Source organism: Episyrphus balteatus, chromosome 4 (assembly GCF_945859705.1).
Source record: "Episyrphus balteatus chromosome 4, idEpiBalt1.1, whole genome shotgun sequence".
Taxonomy (NCBI): Eukaryota; Metazoa; Arthropoda; class Insecta; order Diptera; family Syrphidae; genus Episyrphus; species Episyrphus balteatus.
Window position 1 is genome coordinate 8,051,435 of NC_079137.1, and position 23,566 is coordinate 8,075,000.

Here is a 23,566-nt window from a genome sequence, read left to right on the forward strand (position 1 = left end):
TCATCTTTCTACTGCCGCGAAAGTCATTATTCCAGAAAAAAATCCAAAAGAAGCTATCTTCCACCAAAGCTGACTCTAAAAAAAATGTTCAATATTTTTGTATCAGAACAAGAGAAAACTGGAAAACAAAAGTGCAGTCTATCCAAATATAAAAAGATTTTTTACTCGGAATTTAATCTGCACACGGACACATGTTCGGCATGCAAAGAGTATGATGTCCAGATATCAACGTGCAAAGAAGACCCTACAAAACTGAAGGGACACAAGAACAATAAAAAGCTTCATTAACTTAGAGCGAAGAAGTTTCATGAAATAATGAACAACCCAATCAAAGGAACACTGGACATAGTATTCGACCTTCAACAGAATCAACCCTTACCGAAGCTTTCTGTTGGAGAAGTCTTTTATTCAAGACAAAAGTGTGGCTTTACAACATGGGAATCGTCAACCACATGGAAAGCCAAGATAAAGAAAACGTAACGTTTTATACTTGGCTGGAGACGGATGGCCCAAGAGGAGCAAACGAAGTAGCATCCATCGTTGTGGACTATACTTAAAAAAGCTTGAAGGAAGCCTAAAGACTCAATCTGGGCCAAAGCCAAAAAAACTACGTCTTTTTTCTGACTCTTTTGCTTCTCAAAATAAAAACACGATTTTGATGATTGCACTATTCTCTTTTCTGGAAAAAAGCAAAATGTTCAAAAATATAACCCACTATTTTCCAATAAGAGGTCACAGCTACATGCCACCAGATCGTGTGTTTGGACGAGTTGAAAAGGAATATAGGAAGAAAGAAGTCATCATTTCTCCTGAAGAATATTATCATGAAACCGTAAGAAAAATCGGAAAAGACTGGACCGTGTGCGACTACAAGCTGGATTCAAAAAGTTGCCTTTTAAAATAAGTTCAGCGAGAGTGATATACCTACTACGAAAAGACGGGAAATAAGGTCACGAAAATAGGAATTATTAATATCTGTTAGTGACACCTTCAGCGGATCTCCTGTAACGGTTGCACCTCTGAAAAGAAAAGTTTTTTAGCGTGTCCAAAAACTGCCAATTTAAAAAAGTTGCCCCAGAAAACAAAGTTTCGGAAAAAAAGATGGCTGACATCTAATGAAATTTTTTATTATTCCGGATGATGCCAAGGACTTCTATGAAACTGTTCTCTCCGCAAACGCTAAAGAGTCCACAGAGGATATGGAAAGACACTATGGCGATTTTTTTTTTTATTCAATATTTATTTTAGTTAATATTAATATAAGTTCATTCCAATGTATATATTTCTTTAATAAATAAGATTTTTAATACTAATTTATCTATTTATTTATTTAAAAGAAAAATAAACGTTTTTGCAAAACTCAACAAAAACCTGTTTTTGTTGAGTTTTGAAAAAACGCTCCTCATTTCTTGACGAAAAGTCATAAAAGTAAGGACACTGAAAAATATTTAAATGAGAAATACGAAAAATTTTACAACTTTTATTTTTTTTTTTTAATGTTAGTCAGGTTGGACAGAATAAGCGTTTGAAGAATTTCCATCCGAGTCTGATGAAGTGACAACAAATTTAATAAAATTTAATGTTGATTCGAAATTTATTTGACCGATATATAGACTTGCAAGCTGTAAATATCATGATATGGAATATCCTATGGGAGCTATAAACTTTGAATCAATAATAACAAAGAATTAGTTATTTAAACACATAATCACACCTTTGAATTGCTTGCTAGCAGATCCCAATAGCAGTTATTAGCCTAATCAATTTGCAATCAGAGAAAACAACCGCCATTTATTGTATTGTAAAATATTCAAAGACTTATATTGGTCATGATTTAAGAAAGAAACTCTTTCAGTACAATGTATACCTTTGCTTGGCAAGAGCTCTTGTCATTCACTGTTACTGCTATTGCTCTTTTTTTATTAAATCAAAATGTGACTTGCTCAAAATTTATTGATTTGGTTAAAGACATTCAAAAATCAAACAATTTCGAAAGTATTTTTCTCCAAAGAGTTGCTAGAAATGACCAGGATAATCAAGGTTTCATCAAGGATGTGCACACTCAACTGAATATACCAATTGTCATTTATTCCGAATCAAATTCAATATACTTGAAGGAATTATTTAATAGCAATATTTTGATAATAGTTCAGTTGGATAATTTTTCCATTGAAGAAATCGTTCTTCAACGATTACTGGAAAGTCTTTTGCATATCAGATCATGTAAAACTATTTTTCTCCTCAATTTCGATGCAACAGATGATGAACTGAAGTTAAAGGAGTTCTTCAACTTTTGTTGGAAGCAAGGAATGTCAAATGTATTGGCGATTTTTAATGATTTTGAGAATTCTTCAACTTACTTCAGCTATACCAGGATGCCGACTCTTGTGATGAAAAAAATCTTTTGGCAAGATAATCAACCCAAAGGAGGATACTTTCCCAACCAACTGCAAGATTTGAAGGGCTTCATATTACCAATTTTTCTTGGAGGCCCGGTACCTGGATTGATAGTATCTAATACAAGTAAAGGAGAAAAAAAAATTGGAGGCTATATAGGACACTTTTTCTTTGCCTTATCCAAAAAGTTAAACGCTCAATTGAATACATCGCTTTTTTACAAGTCCTTTTCACACCGAACAATTCTTCAACTTGTTGAGAACAGAACTATTGAAATGTCATCAACAACAATACGACCAAGGAATCCTATGAATTGGTTTACTTATCCTTATGCATTCAGCGATGTCTGTCTAATGATACCTGTCGAACCAAAGGTTCCAAAATCAGACATTTTTATGATCATTTTTCGGTGGAAAAGTTTACTTATCACCATTTTTGTCATTGTTATTCTAACAATAGTTCTAGCCTTGTCTCGAAGCTTCTCCGAAAGACAGAAATTCATGATGAAATATTGTTTGAGCGATGCAGGTTTTCGTGGAATATTAGGACAGTCTTTTTGTTCTACTGAAAATCAATCTCCGAGTTTGAAAATCACCTACTTACTAATTTGTATGCTGGCAATTTTTATAACAACCCTTTATAGTGCATTTTTAAATGCATACATTACATCTCCTCCAACAACCAAACAGATTCAAACCTATCAAGATTTATATGAATCAAAAGTTAAAATCTATGCTTGGAGTGGACAATATGAAACTATAACAACAACTTATCCGATATTTAAAAAATTATACAAAATGTTTGAATTGGAGAAAAATTACTCAATATATTCGAAAACTTGTGATAATTTTAATCCCAAGCGAGCCTACATTGTCAATTCAATGAGATTTGTTTTGTTTGAAAAACTTCAAGAAATCTCAAGTCAACCGGTATTTCGTAAGCTTGATAAATTGTGTTTTGTAAAAAATCTTTTTCAGTCGTTTGCCATTAATGAGAATTCAGTTTTTAAAGAAATTATTAATATGTTTATACTTGAAGTTTATGCAGCGGGATTATTGGATTTTTGGCAAAGAAATTCATTTTTTGAATTAATTGAAGTTGGTATATTGGATTTGAAAGATTTGGGTAGGAAGGAAGAATTTGTAGCTGTCAAATTGGATGATATGAAATGGATTTTACTTTCAATGTGTGGTTTTTTGTGTTTGGCTGCAATGTGTTTTATCTGTGAGGTGAGTTTTCGCAAGATTAAAGGTTTAAAGGTTTTCAAATTCGGTTTTTGAATATTTCAAAAAAAAAATGAAAAGAAATAAAAAGGAAAAAAGTTATTCAATAAAGGATGTGAACCCCAAAGAAAAGTCTTTTATTTTAATTTGTTAGTAGTCTTATTAAGATAAAAGTTAGCCTATAACTAGAGTACAAGCAATTCACCGACAACGATAACTCATTTGTAAAATTACGATAAGTAGTTAAGAAGTTATGATGGATCAGATGAACATAAATTCCCTTTTTTTGGCTATTCCGTAGTCGGATGGTAAAAAAAAAAAAAACAGATTTAGCTAAAAAGCGGAAGCATTTACAATACCTTATTTCAATTTAGTTGCTTGAAAAAAGAAACGATCTCAAAACACGAAGAATTTTGACATTTGCATCAGTCAATCAAATTCTTTTCAAAAAAAAAAAAACAAAAATTTGTTCAATTTTTGAAGTGAAAACTTCTTTAGTATCGCAGTGATTTGAAACAAGATGAAACGAAAACGCGACACGAACATTCAACTTGTTATAACTTTTTTGTTTTAATAGATAGATGAATGAAATTTGTACTGTAGATAGGTAGTTAAATAAACTATAGTTTGTACAAATTAATTTCATATTCAAAATTCTGAGATAACGGTACAAAGATGTTCTTTTTCTACACATATTATATCTTTTGATCTAGTGCACATACAAATTTGATTTAACTTTAATGAAAAATACCTTAAAACACCTGTGGAGATCTGTTGCCGATGACCAACCACCAGTGTAGGAAAAACCGTAGTCTCAGTTTCAAATTTCGACATATTTGGCTTTAAAATATTCTTACTTTTTTTGTAGGCATGGTAGAAATGTGATTGATACGTCATATAAAAAGTGAAATAAGCTTTCAGATGATATAAAATTTATCATAGGTTGTCATTTAAAAAAATAGATTTAATGAGAGAAAAACGATTAATTTTTGTACTTTTTTGATGAAAAAATTGATTGGGTTCCAAAAATTCTAGCTCTTTTTGTAGATGTTGTATAGACATGGTCGATATAAATATTTTGAGCTGAAACAATAAGCTTTCGGGTGATATAAAATTTATTATACATAGGTGGGTGGATTTAAAGGTCATAGAATAAAAAAAGGTAGACTTTTCGATTTTTTTTGCAAGAAAAATGTTTTTTTAAGGTTTCACTTCTACCACGTGTGAATTGCACACATGATTTTTTTTTCATTTGTTTCCATTTTTGATAAGAAATATCTGTGTGAGTTTAAATGGTTTGAATAAAATCGGTTAATCCTTTAACGAGATATGAGTAAACAACCAAAATGTAATTTTTTGATAAAAAATGACAACGCCATTTTTCCCACTATATGATTTTTTTAACTAAATTTTTTGGGAGGTATTACAAAAAGAAAAAAAAACCAGCCTTGGAATTTACGAAAAAATCATCTGCACCAAATTTCTAGAAAATCCGTCCACCAGTTTAGGCTGCAGCTTCATGGTAGAGATGGAAGTGACGACCGACGCGTCACAAACGCAACGACGCACAAACCGATTAACGTCATAACGAAAACCGCTTGCCATAAATATAGGGCAAGTAAAAATTGCTAGAATGAAACTTATTCTTAGAGCCGGAACCTTATTTCTTCTCTTGTTAACTGTATTAAAAAAAATTTTAGGAATCCATTAAAGTTTTGTTTTTTTCTTTTCTAACATTCGAAAAAGTTTACTTATCAAACATTTTAAGTAATACAAATCTTTAAAGGCAATTTTCCCATTCTTAAAGTGGAACAAAATTCATTAACAAGACTTAAAAATTCATATATTCTAACTTCTACCACCAACTTCTAACTTCTAATGATAATATAACACTATGCTTAAGCAAGTAAACATAAACAATGCCCCACATTTTCTTCAATAAATGATTGTCCCAATATTTCCTATGAGAGTTTTAACTTCTGAATCAATTATTACAATCTAATAGTTATTTAACCAGACACGAAAATCCACTCGAAATGGATAGTTATTAACCTAATCTAGTTCCAATCAGCAGACACACTTTCCGTTTATCGTGATTTAACCGATTGCTAAGCATATTATTAGTGATAATAGAAAGAAATTTACTCAGTACAATGAGTGCATTTGTCTGGTTAAAAGTTTTCCCATTCACTAGTCTAGTTTTGGTCACTTTTATATTACCAAAACAAAATGTCAAAGGTTCAAAATTCATTGATTTGCTTAAAGATATTAAAAAAACAAACAATTTCGAAAGTGTTTTTATTCAAACTTCTGCGGAAATGGATAAAGATGAATTTTTCAACGAGAACTTTCTAAAGGATATTCAAATCAAGCTGGATACAACAATTGTAATTTATTCGGAAACAAATTCAATATACTTGAAGGAGTTATTTAATAGCAATCTTTTGGCAATAGTTCAGTTAGCGACTTTTTCTATTGAAGAAATCCTTCTTCAAAAATTTCTGGAAAGCCTTCAGCATATCAGATCCTGTAAAACTATTTTCCTCCTCAATTTCTTTCCACTTGATGATGAACTGACATTAAAAGAGTTTTTCAACTTTTGTTGGAAGCAGGGAATGTCAAATGTATTGGCGGTTTTTCCTGATTTTGAGAATTCTTCAACTTACTTCAGCTTCAATAGCATGCCGAGTCTTGTGCTAAGAAAAATCTTTTGGCAAGATATTCAACCTAAAGGAGGATACTTTCCACGTCAACTGCACGATTTGAAGGGCTTTACATTACCAATTGTTCTTGGGGGACCAGTACCAGGATTAATCATATTAAATACAACAAAGGGCGAGCAAAAAATTGGAGGCTTTATCGGAAATTTCTTCTCTGCCCTTTCAAAAAAGTTGAACGCTCAATTGAATACTTCACTTGCTTACCATTCTGTTCCACCACAAGTCATTATGAAACTTGTTCAGAACAGAACTATTGAAATATCTTCAGTGACAATATGGCCAAGGAACCTGAATTGGTTTACCTATCCTTATGCCTTCACCGATGTTTGTGTAATGATACCTATCGAACCAAAAGTTCCAAAATCAGACATTTTTCTGACAATATTTCGCTGGTCAAGTTTGGTCATCACCATTTTTGTCATTGTTATTCTAACAATAGTTCTAGCTGTTTCAAGAAGCTTCTCCGAAGGAAAGAAATTTATGTTGAAATATTGTTTAAACGATGCAGGTTTTCGTGGAGTTCTGGGGCAGTCTTTTTGTCCGGTTAAAAGTGAATCTCCAAGTTTGAAAATCACCTATTTACTGATTTGTATGTTGGGAATTTTTCTAACAACTCTCTACAATGCATTTTTGAATTCATCAATAACATCTCCTCCAAGAACCAAAGAAATTCAAACCTATCAAGATTTATTTGAATCAAAAGTTAAAATCTATGCTTGGAGTGGACAATATGAAACGATAACAACAACTTATCCGATATTTAAAAAATTATACAAAATGTTTGTATTGGAAAGTAATTATACAACTTTTGAAAAAAATCGCGATTACATCAATCCCAAGTTGGCTTACATTGTAAATGAAATGAGATTGGTTATATTTAAGAATCTTCAAGAAATCTCAGGTCAGCCAGTGTTTCGTAGTCTTGATGATTTGTGTTTTGGAAAATTTGTACCGCAATCATTTGCCACAAATGAGAATTCAGTTTTTAAAGAAATTATCAATACGTTTATGCTTGAAGCTTCTGCGGCAGGATTATTGGATTATTGGCGAAGAAAAGCATTTTTTGAATTGCTTGAGATTGGTATATTGGATTTGACAGATTTGGTTAAGAAAGAGAATTTTGTAGCTGTCAAATTGGATGACATGAAATGGATTTTACTTTCGATGTGTGGATTTTTGAGTTTTGCTGCAATGTGTTTTATATGTGAGTTGGTTTTTTACAAGGTTAAAGATTTGAAGTGTTTCAAATTTAAAAATTGTCTACAAAGAAAGGGAGGGAAAAATTGTGGAACTATAAAAATGTTGGAATAAAAAGTTTAAAGACAAATGAAGGCGGTATTTTTTTTTAGATTACTGGTATATGGCTATCAAGCCAAACCTACAAAATATCAAAAAATTGAGCAAGATATGAGGTCAGTTTGGAACCGTTTTGCTTTTTCATTCCGATATAGGTTTTATTTTGCTATTTTGTGAATACCAAAGAAACGAAATCCAATTCTACAGTAACTTACCTACACCAACATGAAAAAAAAACATTAATATACACACAGCTTCTACTAAATAACCTCCTTGGAATTATCTTCTTCGTCATTCATTTTAAAACAATTAAAAATCTCATGCTACAGGAATTTGAAAATAAAAAAAAAAAAATATCAAAAAACTCCCACAGAAATTAACGACACTTTGATAATTATTGTTTGTTTTTTACCTAAAGTTACACCCCTTTTACACTATCTTGCAAGTTGTAGTAGAAAATAATCAACCTCTAAACAGTCCCTTAAGACTGATAAAGTGCCTTCAATGGGATAAGCAAATTATATTTATCTTGATTTTTTTCTACTATAGCATACAGTTATGCATATAATTAGCAACACTGGGCTGCAATTATCATTTGAATAATTGATTAGAAGTCTCAGGCAACAAACTATACAACATCACAAACAAATAAAAAACGAATGTTGGTAAATCATCAAGAAATAAAGACCCTGCTTCCGACAAAGGGAGTTGGTTGTTACAGAGTGTTCTTTGTATGTTTTTTTTTTCTTTTTTCAAAGATGCTGATTGTTATCGGATTGTGTCACTTAAATGTCCCATTTTGCACTAAACATACACAAAAGTTGTAATAATTAAGCAATTTTGTTACACGATTGGTGTAACTTTACAATTTTCTTGAAACGAAAGGTTTACAATCATTATCATTCATTATATTTAAGCTTGGCCAACGCTTTGGTCGCGTCATTTTGAATGATTGTTGATTTAAAGTGTAGATGATACTATAAAAGGCAATAGTTAGTACTTAACAAAGAACGAACAGCACGTAACGCCTTGACTTGTTTATAAAGTTGCGTTGCCAGTTCATATCTCTGTTTTCATGTGAAGTTTATGAAGATGATTGTAGTAAGTTATACTCTGTCCAGCTTGATGCTGGACTGATGGTATATAGCTTAATCGTGATTTACGGCATTGGGAAGATGCCATTGTTGTTTTTATTGTAATAGCACGTGCCACTGAGTGTGATGTGGTAATTTTACATTTTTTTTAATACCTAAAGCAGCTGATAGTTATTTGTTTGTTTGTGGTTTTTGATATGTTAACGTGCATTTCATTGATTGTTCATCAGATTTGCTGATTTAAAATTTATGAATAACAAAAATTGCATATTGGAAAATATTTGAATTAATTTAAATATCTGTTGCTATTAAGAAAAATGATGCTTGACGAAACGTTTTTTCACAGAACATTGTAGACCTGATGGCACTAAATGAGGAAGTACTAACTTGTTTATGACCAACTGAAAGTTCGTAAACAAGATATACAGAGAAACGATGTGAAAGGAAAACTTTACTACCCGAAGCGAACAATCCTTCCGTCCAATATAAAACTGCTCACTCAATTTAGGAAAAACTGATCCATAGTGTTACACACTATAGAGCATTCGGAATATGTCCGATGTTACATCTTCGAAAGTTCTCAATATTTCTTGGTGATTTGTTTTCTTTTATTGGAAATCATCTAATAGAAATTCTTGATTTAAAATATCTAACCTAGAATTTTCATTCTGGTCTCACAATGACTCCTTTTTTTATTTAAATAGTACTTTGTTGTGAAAGCTACAATTACACTAGTCAACAAAATTGAAATTTTTTTTACCTCAAGAACCAAGATATACTTTTGATATGCTGAACTCGAATCTGATTTTTCTGATTGCGGATTCGAGTTCAGCAACCCAAAAACCTTTAGAAAAGTATATTTTGGTTCTTGTTTAATTTGTTGGGCCAGTGCTATTTCTGAGTGAAAGACCACTCCTTAAATTTTAAATATCTCGGGCAGTAAAATAGATATCGGAAAGATTTAAACATTTTTTGGAAGAATAAAACCAGTTCTTATAGGTACCGTTACAAATTTTTCCATAATGAATTACCCCACATAAAAACATAACCTCGAAAACAGCCAAAATGACGTTTTTTGACATTTTGTAAGGGTAATATTTTAAAAACGGAGGCCAATAAACATTTTCTGACTTCAGATTCGAGTTTATCATATCAAAAACATTTAGAAAAGTATATTTTCGTTTTGTGGCAAAAACCTTGTTGACCAGTGTTATCAACCAATACCAAAGTTAAGTTGCTTCTGCGTCAATGAGTCAATGATAAATGGTTTTCTAGTCCGAGAATAAACGTTCTGCAGAATTAAACTTTACTCTTTTGGAATGAAATACTCCTTTGGAATGGAATATCTGGTTATAACTTAAGATGTATTTCCTAAAAGTCTTCGTTTAGTCGAGTTCCACAAAGTTTTTCAAAATTGCTTCTTGCTTTCACGGCAGGTAAAGCTAAGTGTGATACATTATTTGAATTCCACTTCTGACACTGACAAGGCAAATACGCATCACTTCACTGGATGTTAAAGGATCCATAGTTAGGCTACCTGTTAGAAAAGAAGTGAGTTGAAAAACAGAAGGACGTTTTACCGGAATAAGTTGCACTGAGGGAAAAAATAAATTGAAGTTGAAACGTCGTTGTTTCAAAGATGAACTACTTTGATTTATGTGACTTTAAGATACGAAACCATCAAAAATTAACCTTTTTTCCACGTTGATTTTAAAATGTTCATCTTCAACGCAAAATCATTCATAATAGTTAAATCAATGTGGTTTTCATTGATTTCATGTTGTTTTATGGTGGCTTTTCCCTCAGTGTGCGGATGTCTTCCTGAATAGGTTTGAAGTCAGCCATGGACATTCACGCCAGTGGTTCTAAGTTCCTTCCTTTATGCAATAAGTGTCATCTGGGATACCCATCTTCCCGAACGAACTACTCAATTATGATTCTCAGAGTGTTAATCTGATCAAAAGTGGAGACTCCAGCTCAAATGACCGATTCGGTTGGAAGATGCTTATCTGGTCCGTCGATTCCTAGCTTACTTAGTTACACCTCTTGAAGTAGAGTATAGGGCCACAAAGCACAAAGATAATTTGAGTCATTGCAGAAAGCAACATTGTTTTCGCTCTTTCATTTGTAATTAACAACTCCGTATACTTTTCCACAACAATTGGCGTTAACATTGTCGCAAAAATTGTAAACAAAAATTGTAATTGAAACCAAAATTGATACGAGTAAATTTTAACACGACAATAGGTTGCAAATCACATTCTCGTTAACTTAACCAGAAAAGTTCGTGAGCTGGTGATTAGAATTTTGTGTTAACAATAATTTTCAGTTTATTATTACCTGTCACCTGTCATGCCATAATTAATTTATACCACAAAATAATTAAAATGATGAACAGAAGGTAGATCATTGTATAAACACGATTATTTTTTAAAAACAACTAAATTAATTTGTGAGTAGGTAATAAAAAATGCATTTCAAATTTGAGATCATTAATTTTTTTTTTCGGGGTCCTTCACCCACATTTTATTCATTATTACCCCCCATAAAATCCTTTTTAGTATAGTTTCAAAATTTCTCATATCAATGAACCACTAACCTCATTTTTTTGGTTACCTTAAAACAATAAACTCATAAAAAAAACTATAACAATGACATTCCCAGATCCATAAATGCTATCAGATCATTTAGCCACCTACTTAAATCACTCGCAAACCATAATTCCAGAACTCCTACTTTGTTGAGTATGATAATGACTGATGAGGAACAATCATCATCAACCAAAAATAAAATAAAGAATCAAAATATTAATACTCTACTCGTAAAAAAAATAAAATCCCACATTTAATGAATCACACCTCGCACACCTCATTCGGTTGCGGAAAATGCGTGGGAATTTCAACAAATTTGTATCTTTTTTGTGTCGAGTTTCAAGAATAAAATAAAATATTGGTGACATTACAAGTTGTGAATCACAAAGCAAGGTGTTAGATGGTAGTGATTGTATTGGTTTTTGGGTTTTACAAATTGAAATGGTAAATGAACTTACATCACACCAACCAGTAATTTAATTAAAATAAACAAATAACAACTACTCCACCTAGATTTTTGCTTGAAGATACTGTCTTGAATGTACTTACAAGATTTGTTAAGAAGCTTGAGTTTGGTGTTTATGGGTATTTGGTCAATGATCATGCAATATTAATTTTTCTCATTTTTTAATGTGGAACATTGTATTGGTAATTATTTGAGTTTGAGATTGTAAATTAAAATGTCAAGTGAACTGGGGGGTCGATAAGTGGTATAGAAATATTTTTAATATTTTTAACAGAAAAATTAAGTAAAAATTCAATTTCTAAAAAACCGCCGCTTCTTTTTAAGTAAGACAAAATTCCCTCAAAAAATCAATTTCTAAAAAAAATCGTCAAAAATTTCTTAACTAGTCAAAATTTCCTCCTGAAATGAATTATTTTTTTTCTTTACTTTAAATCTATCACTGTCATAACAACTACATTTTCAGTTGATAAATATTAAACTTGACTCATTTCATTGTGGATTTTATTTTTTCTATTTCGTGAGTTGATAAATACCTATCGAAAAAAAAAAATAAATATATATAAAACCCTAAGCCACAAATCGTGCAAAAATGTATTGCCATTTCTTAATAAAAAAAATTACATAACAAAAAAAAAATCAAAAAAATGTATGATAAATTCCTTAAAGAACAAATCAAGATAGAGAAAAAAAAAAGCTTCCAAACTCTTGGCGCCTATAATGTTGATGATCGATCAATCATATTGATTTCGAGATTTTTATCTTCCCACTTTTGATTATGATTGACATGCCTTCTGATACTTGTCTAACTCGGGGGCATCATAATACCATCATTTAATCAAATTTAACTAACCACCAGTCGTTCCATTTAAATGACATTCACCTGTTATTAAAATATTTAAAAAACTATTCAAAAAATTCCACAATTAAACCCACGAACGATGTCATTTTAACTGAATGAAAAAAAAAGAAAAACAACTAGAAAGTGATTATAAAATAAGACAAAAGTTGCGTGTGAGATATTATTTAAAGTGTCACAACCGCACATAATCACTCATTTTAAAATGACAAAAGTGATGACTAAGAGATATTAATAATATGCTGTCTCAGAGACAGGTCCCTAGAGGGAAAATATTATAATTATTTTTTTTGGTTCTTAGATTCAGGAAACTATTCGAAAGTTTCAATTTATTAAATTTCCCAAACACCCAACAGTCAATTTACTGAACTATTTGTGATAAAAACAAGCTTAGACAATGCTTTTTTTACTAAAAAATGAACACAAGCTCATAAATTATTAATAAAATCCAAAAATAGAAACGAAAGAATAAATTTTCCTTCTAAACAAAAGAGTTGACATACGAACCTGATTTTACGTCAATCAAACAATTTCGTATATTTCAATTGCATTTTCACTATGAATCTCAATGTAATCAATAGTATAACTTGAGTATTGCATATTTTTATACAAATACAATAGCAAATTCATATAATGAAATAAAATAAAAGCATAATCATATCTTGTTACATATTTTTTTTTAACGATTTTGAGTTACTCCTTCACTCTTTTTGACTTTTATCAACTTAGAAAGGTCTTCAATGAATCTCAATAACAATATCACGTGGGATAAAACACGATACTACAATCCCTTTCACCTTCATTTCCATGTTACGCCTTGGCCTCAATTTACCTACATCTTTTTCTTATAATATCTATTTGGTATATTTCTCTATTTGCCATTAAAATCCTCGTATAAAAATGACAAAGCAATTTATTAAAAATAACAAAACTACTAACCCAAAATGCAAACCCATCGAATCTGATCTACAAAAAAAATTAAAAAAATATAAAATGTCAGAATTCCATTGGACCTATGTGAATGAGAAAGTAATGTTTCTATTGTTTCATTTTTATTTAAAAAAACTATTAATCCTTCTCACACTTCACAATCATACAAAAGACAATATTGGCGTACGCTTTGAACCAGTTATAAACCCAAAAAAGGAGTCTCTCGTATAGTAAAAAATCAAGAAAAAAGAACAAGAAGAAGGAAACAAATTATAAACAAAAAAAATCAGAAAAAAAAACTATAAACAAATTCAACAAAAGGTCAACAAACGAAACGGAACAACAATACACCCGACAAAAACATTGTATCTGGTTTAGATCCCATAACAAGCTCTAGGAAGAAACTAAAGACAAAAAAAAAATATCAATTGAAAGCGAAAGTGAATAACAAAACGAAAATGATAAACCTCTCGTCCGGAGTCTCCCGGTGGCAGTGGCGTAGATAGCTTTTTGCTAAGGGGGGGGATAGATCTAGTTCGCAAATTTTTGTTTATGTTTTAATAATGCTTCTTTGTATTGTTTTTATTCTCTTTAAATTGGAGAAAGTTCTTTCGGTAGTTGACGTAGAAACCAGCAGTGTAGCTAATATCTTTAATAAAATATAAATACCATAACAACTTTTTTCGGTGCAGCTTTCGAGCGCTTTCAATGAGTTCATAGAGGAAGTATTTTTCTTTCAAAATTTTTTTGTAAAAATTTCATATTTTTTCCAACTTGGCACTAGAACAAAAATTGTGACTAATATTTCTATAGTAAGTGGGAATAGGTGATCCCGTACATGATCGTATTTTTTTTATTAAAAAAACAAAACCGACTTCCATGGATCAAAACTGGGTTTTATGGTTTTTCTAATAGTACTGAACAGGCACCAGCTTTTCAATACCTACAAAAAGAATTATCAAAACTGGTTCACTCGGTCCAAAGTTATGAGGTGACAAACACAAAAAAAAGTACAGACGAATTGAATAACTCCTCCTTTTTGGAAGTCGGTAAAACAGTTAGGAAATCCCGATTGTTTAAATAATATTTCCTTTTTGGATGAAAAATATAAGGAAATCTTATTGTTTTTGTTCAATTTTATGTGGTCTAGTTTTTGGTAAAACTCAACAGTTTCATTAAATTTTTTAGCTGCTTTGTCTATTTCAGACGAAGAATCCTTAGAAGGAACCGAAAACCCTTCTATTCTCTTATGTTTAACGCCTATGTCAAGGATTTCAGCTAATTTTTCCCATATACAAAAAACTTTCGAAAATGAGTCTGCCCGTTTAATTTTTAGTTGATCCCTTAAATCTTTAGCGAGCTCCATTGCTTGGACCAAGTCTAAATTCACTCTTTGAAACACCGACTTAATGGCAACGAAAGTTGGTAAACCATATTTATAACCTTTAAGCTAATCAAGAACTCGAAATCCATAGCGTTTTTTTTTCAAAGTGCACTTCTTCAACTTATTTATTCATGACTGTTTATATCGATCCCAATGGGGGGGGATATATCCCCCTGATCCCCCCCCTATCTACGCCACTGCCCGGTGGAGTAGAGGGGATCGAAGCATTGGCAAAAAGGTAAGAAAAGTGTCTTTGCTAAACCGATACCATATCCACTTGTTGCTGGCTCCAATTCCACAGATGAGAAATACAAACCTAGCCCGACAATTTTATGTAGATAAAATGACAACAAAAAAAAAATTGTGGGGTTGCCACCATGAGAATAATTTTTTAAATTAAAAGTTTAATGAGATCAACCCAACATAAATAAGCAAATCATCATAGGACAACTCATCATGAGACAAGTCATCACAGGGTTCGATTAGAACAAATAATTTATTTTGAGTTCAATTTATTGGAATGCTCTTCACTTGGGAAAGGTCACTTTCTGGTGATTCTTGTTTTAAATGTTTTTAATTGTTTTTCTTAATTAAATCTCCCTTGTGATGAATTGTCCTAGGATGGGATGTCCGTGATTACTTGTGCTGTAGTAAACTGTGCAGTAATTAAAACCGGATTCATTCTGAAGACTGGGGATTACATCGAAGACTTACAAATTAAAAAAAAAATTGTAACTAAATTGAAAATTTTTTTTTATTGTCTAACTAACAGGTTGGAAACCCTAAAAATGGCGTCTGTAAAGCACATGGTTTCTCGGATGTGATCATCACCGTTGTTGTATCTGTTTTTCTGTTCCATTTTTTTTGTTAATAACAACAATAGCGGATCGGTGTAGTGAGCTACTAACGATGAATATGCCGACCAAAATGGAACGAAAAAAGTTGTGGAAGAAGTGTATAATAGAAAGACAGAGAAAAAAAAAGTGATGGGAAAAATGTCAGAGTCATTTTTCTTCTTTTTTTTTGCTCATCTTCAACATTTAATTTTTGTTTGTTTTATATTATTTTTATTTGTTCCTCCTCAAGGGATCCCCTTAAACAATGAGAAAGGAAAAAAAAAGAGCTATCTTCCATTTCATAACAATCATGATGAAATGGTGACAGCTGTTTTTGTTGTTGTTTTTTGTTTCATCTTCAAATTGTAACTGTTAGTTGAGGATTGTAAATTATTCCCGCATACATCGCCCATTTTATAGAAAAAAAAAAGGTTTTCTGTTTAAATTAATAACTTACGGTAAATGTTACATGAACGACGCACGGCTGTCGGTGGTGCTCTTCAGTATTGTGATAGCAATGCAATAGGCGATTCAACTGTTGTAGGTTAAGTGATGATATTTTTTTTTTTTTGTTATTATGAAATTTTTTACATTAAGAAAAGAATAATTATTGTATAACCAGAAATGTAATTTAGATGTACCTTTTTGTTTATAAGATGAAGTCATTTTGTTGATCATTATCACAAAGGGGATACCTAATAATCGTTTGAAGAAGAATTTATCTTTTTTTTTCTCTCTCTTTTAATTATTCAAATAGATTTTTTGTGCAAAGGTTAAAAAAAACTATGTAATTATTAAAGAAATATTTGTATTAGACAATTTTTTGTATCGAAATGTTTGAAGAATTTATTTCCTTTACACCTACGGTGGATCTTTTTATATTAATCAACAAAAATGTCAGATGGAACTTTAAGTAGGAGTTGATTAGACCTATGGTGGAATCGGTTAACGTGATAGATAAAATCAATATTGTCGATTTTGATTATTGTCAACTATCGACTTTCGCGTTAGCCGATTCCACCCCCAAGGAGGTGGGGGCTCGGTTATTAAAATATAAAAATAGAGCAATAATTAACACATCCACTTCTGAAAAATTCCAGTTATAACGCCATATAACGCCATTAGAAAGAATGTAAATCGCCAAAAAAAAAAAAGGTACGTACCGATTTTAAGTGCATACCATTTCGGTTTTTTCTTTGCGAGATTTCACGCCTTGTTGTTTTGCTAGATTTTCACCCTTTTATTTTATATTCTGACTTATGTAGATCCAATTTTTCTTGTTGCAGTAGTGCTAAATATATAATGCTGTTTTATACAACAAATGTTTTATGGAACAAATAATGTTTTAGGGCCAATTTATTGAGCCTCCATTAAATTTTGAAATTTATCGCTTTAGTTAACGGCCTCGTTAAACTATTGTCGCCTTTAAGTATACATCATTAAAAATTCATTTAATTCACTCTTCTTTAGTTAAAGTCATTACTTTTAATGGAAACTTTAAATTTAAAACTCTGTTAAAAATATCCTAGGGATTTTTTATTTTGTTTGAAAAATAATCTGTCAAAAGCTACAATTTTGTCAAATCAAATAGATTTGAATTGGAAGAAAAACCAAAAAACTATGACCCGTAAGTATTTTGCAGCTGAAAACGCCAGAAAATGCAAGAGATTAACGATATACCAGTGGTAACCAAAGAATGCTACAACCTACAATTGAAACCATGAGAAGAAGAAGGAGTTAAGTGAAATTTTGAATTTTTTCCATCGGTGTCAAATAACAACTTAAATTTATCGGCATTCATCTCGTGTCATTGGTTTAGAAGTAAGCTTTATATCTCTTCTTCTCGTGGCTTCAATTGCAATGCTATGTATGTTATGTTTGTATTATGCAGCATCTCAAAAATGATTAGTTTTGAAGTGGAGAATATAATCTAGTAGATCTAGTATTTTCTGTGCGAAGTAGACAAGAAATGCATTAATTTCTTTGAATTTTGTTCTTTTTTATGGTACAAATGCATATGTGTATACCTACAAAAAATTCTAGTCTGGACTTTTTTCATAATTGTGATGTTTTTTTAATAATTTTTTTTTTAGCTCATTTGACATTTTTCAAATAAAATAATAATTCAAATAAAAAAAATAAATGAAATGATATTTGACACTAATGGAGAGTGAATAAATAGAAATTCTGTTTAAAACCTCCATTAGCTCTAAAAATCCCTCTTAAAAGGTCGAATTTGGTGTTTTAACTGAAACTACTTTTAAATTTAATGCTCAATTAGTTAATGATGCCAAACTTCAAAAAAATCCTTAAATAGTCCGGTCAAATTAGACTAAAATAAGGGGGTGAGGTTACATTAATTCCCAGCAAGCTGAAAATTGGTAGGATTGTTGGAAACACTATCATAAATTAAATCTAAAAAGTCCTCATCGATCCGAGGCCTGGAAAAAAATTTACGGGGGGTCAAAGGTCACAAAAACTGGTTTTTCACGATTTTTAGCAAAACGGTAAGTCTTATCAAAAAATTTTCAGCGCAAGAATTGTAGACCAGATTATTATATATAAAAAGTGTCATGACACTTTTTTTCCTGAGACCCACCGTTTCTTAGGTATAACGATTCAAAAAGTTGAAGTTGAAGTTGAGTTGTAATCGTCATAATCAGGCCTATTCTGAAAAAAAATTCCTAACTGAAAAGTTCCTGAAATTTCATTATTTTTTTAGCTTGAATTTCGTTCTTTAATGGTTAAGAATATGATGAAAAATTTTAAACACCTGTGTTATAAAATAAATCTATAAAAACCTAAGTGGCCAACTTTCTTAAAAATATTCCCCTTAGACCAGAATATTTTTAAGAAAGTTGGCCACTTAGGTTTCCATAGATTTATTTTATACCACAGGTGTTTAAAATTTTTCATAAAATACTTTTTTTACATTTTGCATCAAAAAACAGATTTCAAAATTTTTACGAAAATGTGCAATAGCTATGCAGTTTTTAAAGCATTTTTGTACTCAAACAATTATTGTAGAAAATGATAAAAAAAGAAATAAATAAAATTCATTCATTCGTGGTTGTAGTGAACAAAAAACATAAGATGATAAAATTTAAAATACACTGAACGAAAAAAAAAGCCAATATTGTATGAGCTCGTTGCGATAGAACTTTTGTCTATCTGTTTTTAGAACATTCATAAGTCTAGCTATCAGCCGTTTTAGGGTTGTCCATTCTCTATTGCACACCCTGTATATATTCAGACATATTTTAAACAAAAATTCCCAGGGAAATGGTTTCGCGAGAAGGGCCGCAATCGGAAAAATGGCGAAAATTTCCATTTTTTTTTTGCTTTCCCATATTCTTAACCATTGAAGAACGAAATTCAAGCTAAAAAAATAATGAAATTTTAGGAACTTTTCAGTTAGGAGTTTTTTTAAAGAATAGGCCTGATTATGACACTTACAACTCAACTTCAACTTTTTGAATCGTTATACCTAAGAAACGGTGGGTCTTAGGAAAAAAAGTGTCTTGACACTTTTTATATATAATAATCTGGTCTACAATTCTTGCATTGAAAATTTTTTGATAAGACTTACCGTTTTGCTGAAAATCGTGAAAAACCAGGTTTTGTGACCTTTGACCCCCCGTAAATTTTTTTCCAGGCCTCGGATCGATGAGGACTTTTTAGATTTAATTTATGATGGTGTTTCCAACAATCCTACAAATTTTCAGCTTGCTGGGAATTAATGTAACCTCGGATGTCTAAATTGACCGGACTATAAAAGAGACTGAATTAAACGAAATTGGTTTTTAATTTTAAAATTCCTTTTTTTAATGGCGATTTAAGTTTAATGGAGAGTCAATAAATTGGGCCTTAAAGAACTTTTTTATTTATGATGAGATGATGACGTATTGAAATATGTAAGTTTTTTACATTTGAACTTAATAATTGTACAGTGCTTTGAAAAATGCAATTTCAGGAGCTCACACACACAAAATAGTATAGGGTAGCGGACCATTTGCGTTTCAAAATGGTTTTTATGAAATTGTAATTTTTGGAAATTTCTTTACGGAAATGAATCAAAGGAAAGTCAATTATTTTCATTGAAAATTGGTTTTTAAAATGAGTTTCTCTATTACAAAATTGTATCTGAAGTCTGCACTTGAAAATACTTTGTTTGAGTAACAAAATAAAGCAAATCTTCAAGATACGTTTTGAAAACTATATTTGAATAAATTATATAAGTGTTGTATGTCGTTGGAATAAAGCTTATTTTAACTGCTATTTATATTGCTGAAAAAAACTTTGGAAAAAGTTACATAGAGATTTTATTTACTGATTTTGATTTGATTTTCAAAAGAGCCGTTTAAAGTATTTAATTTGGAATAAAAGGAGTCTGATGATCGGATTGGCATCCGTGAAACAGTACTGTAACTCTAGCCATAAACACTTGGTGGTAGCACCTTCAAGATGTTGTTGTTGTTCAAAAATTATAGTATTTAATTAAGGATTTTCGAAAAAGTCAATTGTGTCAAATAACGTAACACAAACAAACTACATTAAAATTTATTTTTTCTATACTTTATACTCATAGTTAAGTAATTTTAAGACACCGAAAGGAAGGCCTTTATAATTAAGAAAGCAGTTTTAACATACAGATTTTTGAGACGTTCTAGCCAAGTCAAAATCGTATTTTTTTAGCTTTGAATAAACTTTTTATGCTTCAATAAAAAATATTAGCTAAAAAAACAGTGTGTCAAATAATTTATTAAACATTTCAGGTAAAATATTCCTAATTTGAGTTAATTATTTCCAGACTCGAAAAAGTTACAGATTTTTGAAACGCCCTAGTCGAGCCAAAATTGAACTTTTTGAACTTTGCCTAGCTCAAAAATAATTTGCATTAAAAAAAAAATGCTTAATGATTTCTGATATATTAAAGATTATGTGTTCCAAATTTGGTTATATTATTTCAGGAGTCAAAAAAGTTACAGATATTTTTAAACACCTAAATCAAGCGAAAATCGCACTTTTTGAACTTTGACTAATTTTTAAAAGCTTAAAAACAATTCGAATTTCAAAAAAAGTAAATAAAATGATTCGTTATAAATATAAGGTAATATATTCCAAATTTGACGCAATTATCACAAAAGACAACAAAGTTACAGATTTTTGAGACGCTTAAGAAGGCCATATGGGAAGTTGGAAACATACTTTAGGATTTTCAGAAATAAGAACATTTTTTTTTAGCGTTACATAAGCAAAGTATAGCCCCGTTGAATTTTGTTCATTCTCAATAACTATTTTTTCAAAAACTGATTATAGATTTTTAGTACACCATATTTCCGTGATAATAAGGCTTTGATTTACGTATTCAAAAATCCATTTTTTTCAATCAGATTTTGTACCAATTTCAATTAAGATCGACTGGTTTACCATTCATTATCATGCCTTGTTCAGGATTTACGGAAGTGACCAACATTTTTATAGGCCGAAACCAATACTAGACTGCGTGTCAAAAAATATTTCGTGCTAAAAGAGAATTATTTCAATTTTTTTGGCCACCAAGTTTGTAAGCATTTCTAACACAACTACGTTTTTCAGTTTTTCGCAAAAAAAAAAAACGGATACAATTTTCAAAAATCTTTAAAAAAAAATTTTTTTGGTTTTTGAAAATATTCATATAATATTTGTTTGTATTTTTGCTCTGAAAAACCCTGTTTTGTTGAATTCAAATTGTAATATTATGCGATCTAACTGCAACTTTGCGAACTTTTATACATTTTTGAAAACTAGAATAACAGGGCAACTTTTTAAAATAATAAACCATTCTCACACCGTACAAATTTTTTTTGCGGTGTTGATCTCAAATAAAAGTTATAAATTGATTTTTTATAAAACTTGAAACTGTTAGTTAATTTGCAGCGAAATGGCGTATGGGATAAAAAACATTTTGATTAATTAATTGTTCCTAATTATTTGCCAATGTTTTTGTAAAAGAATTTTAAAAAACAGAAATCAATAATGGGCGCAGGAAGCATAATACTGTTGCAAAGTAGGGATTTTTCGAAATTTCACAAGAATTGAATTAAATCGAAAACCGTAAGGATTTGGGATGAACAAGTTACCAAATTCTGAGAGCCCTTAAGTAACCATATCAGCATATTTCTTTTGATCCATTACTTTTGGGACACCCTGTATATAAACAGTTTCTAACAATTTTCAAAAACAAAGTTGGTGACCCATTTTTAAGAAAATACAGATCAACACACAAAAACGATATTTCAAAAAAAAAAATACATCTTCCCGTTTTCAAATAATTGATTTTTCAAAAAAAAAATTGTAATTCTTTTTTAACATCCAAAAATGGTTTTTTTTTTTTAATTCTATAAAATTTACTGTGGTTATTTTAACTTTTCTGTAAACTATTTTATTTTACAAAAACCGTGCATTACATAAAAATTTATCAAAATCGTAAAATGTTCGTCGAATACATAGAACAAATAAATGCTCTTTGGGATTTTTTTCAATAATTTCACGTTAAAAACAAAATTATCGAGATAAAAGTTGGTGATTTTTTAATTATCTTTAACTCTAAAACTATAACATTTTCGAAAAGTCCGGCAATTTATTGTGATTTAATTGATTTTTCATCTTTTTCCATCTAAGTTCTAAATTTCCTTTTCACTCATAATAATTAATATTTTTTTTTTTTTATTTTTTTCAAAATGAACTTAGGTCCAATTTATTTATACTCCATTAAATTTAAAGTTGCCATCAAAAAAGGGAAATTTTAAAACTTGTATGCGATTTGACAGTTTTATAATTTTTAATGGAGCCTTTAAATATAATGAAGAGTGAATAAAATGGGCCTTAGGTATGTATGTTAGTGGTACCTGTTCAAATTTTCTTCAAAAGTTATTTCAATCCAGTCCTATTATGTATTAGTGTTTGCAACAATCTCTTTGAACCTTGTTTTTTGACAAATAGTTATTTGGTTTGATTGTATAAAGGAGTTCAAAAAGTAATAATAAAATGAAATAACTTTCGAAACTTAAAAATATTTAAGTTATCTATTTGCTTTTGTTTGACTTACCTTAAAATAATTTATCTTGCTTCCAGAAAAATCCTTTTAGCAGCTAAGTTGCAATCTTCTTGTATAACTTACACCTTTAACACAATTTTTTACACTAAAAACGATGTAACCGCGTTAATATTATTTTAACTGCACCATAAAAAAAACTTCAATCCTTTTCGGTAAAACCTGCTCGCATTTAAAATAGAAACAATAAATGAATTCTAGATGTAATTATGTTGCTAGTTCTATTTTTCGAATGTCAATTTTAAGCTTTATTCGTCAATTTTAAAGTAGCTCATCAATTTATTCAATTTCAAAAAAATAAACATAAAAATATAGTTTTTAACTAAAAGTAGCAATAAAATAGTAAATTCCCACCGAGCTATCACAAAAAAAAACTTCTTCTTTTTTTTCTTCTTCTTCTATAATATTTTTCTACTTTATTTTTATTATTATTTTTTTTTTTTTGTTATTTATTAAGAAGACGTTACATCCATTTACGTCAGATACAAATGATATTGCACTTTAAAGATCGCCAAAGAAAAAAAATCTCAAGGAGAACTTCTTGAGCTCGAGCTCAAATATACAAAACAAAAATAAAAAAAAAAAATTTAAAAAAAAATAGAAAAAAAAATATAAGATTGACACACTTTTTTGATATTTTCCAAGGAAGACATAAATCGAGGGATATTTTCGGGGAT

At 30.3% G+C, this 23,566-nt stretch overlaps 2 protein-coding genes across 5 annotated transcripts in view; one reads left to right on the forward strand and one right to left on the reverse strand.

Moving 5' to 3' along the window:
• The window catches only part of LOC129919437 (mucin-2), a 113,011-nt gene that overhangs the window by 47,021 nt on the left and 42,424 nt on the right, over positions 1–23,566 (reverse strand). The window contains exon 1 of one of the 4 annotated variants that reach the window (XM_056000311.1): positions 22,884–23,051. The exons of 1 other annotated variant lie outside the window; for it this stretch is intronic. Coding sequence is in view for 2 of the 3 variants with exons in the window: in XM_056000307.1 (XP_055856282.1) it covers positions 16,957–16,971 (15 nt within the window). In the remaining variant the exon portion in view is untranslated. Of the gene's footprint in view, positions 1–16,956; positions 17,136–22,883; positions 23,052–23,566 lie in introns of those variants that run through there. 2 more of the 4 variants (XM_056000310.1, XM_056000307.1) reach the window with 2 other exon arrangements.
• The window catches only part of LOC129919442 (uncharacterized), a 472,931-nt gene that overhangs the window by 30,128 nt on the left and 419,237 nt on the right, over positions 1–23,566 (forward strand). The window lies entirely within an intron of this gene.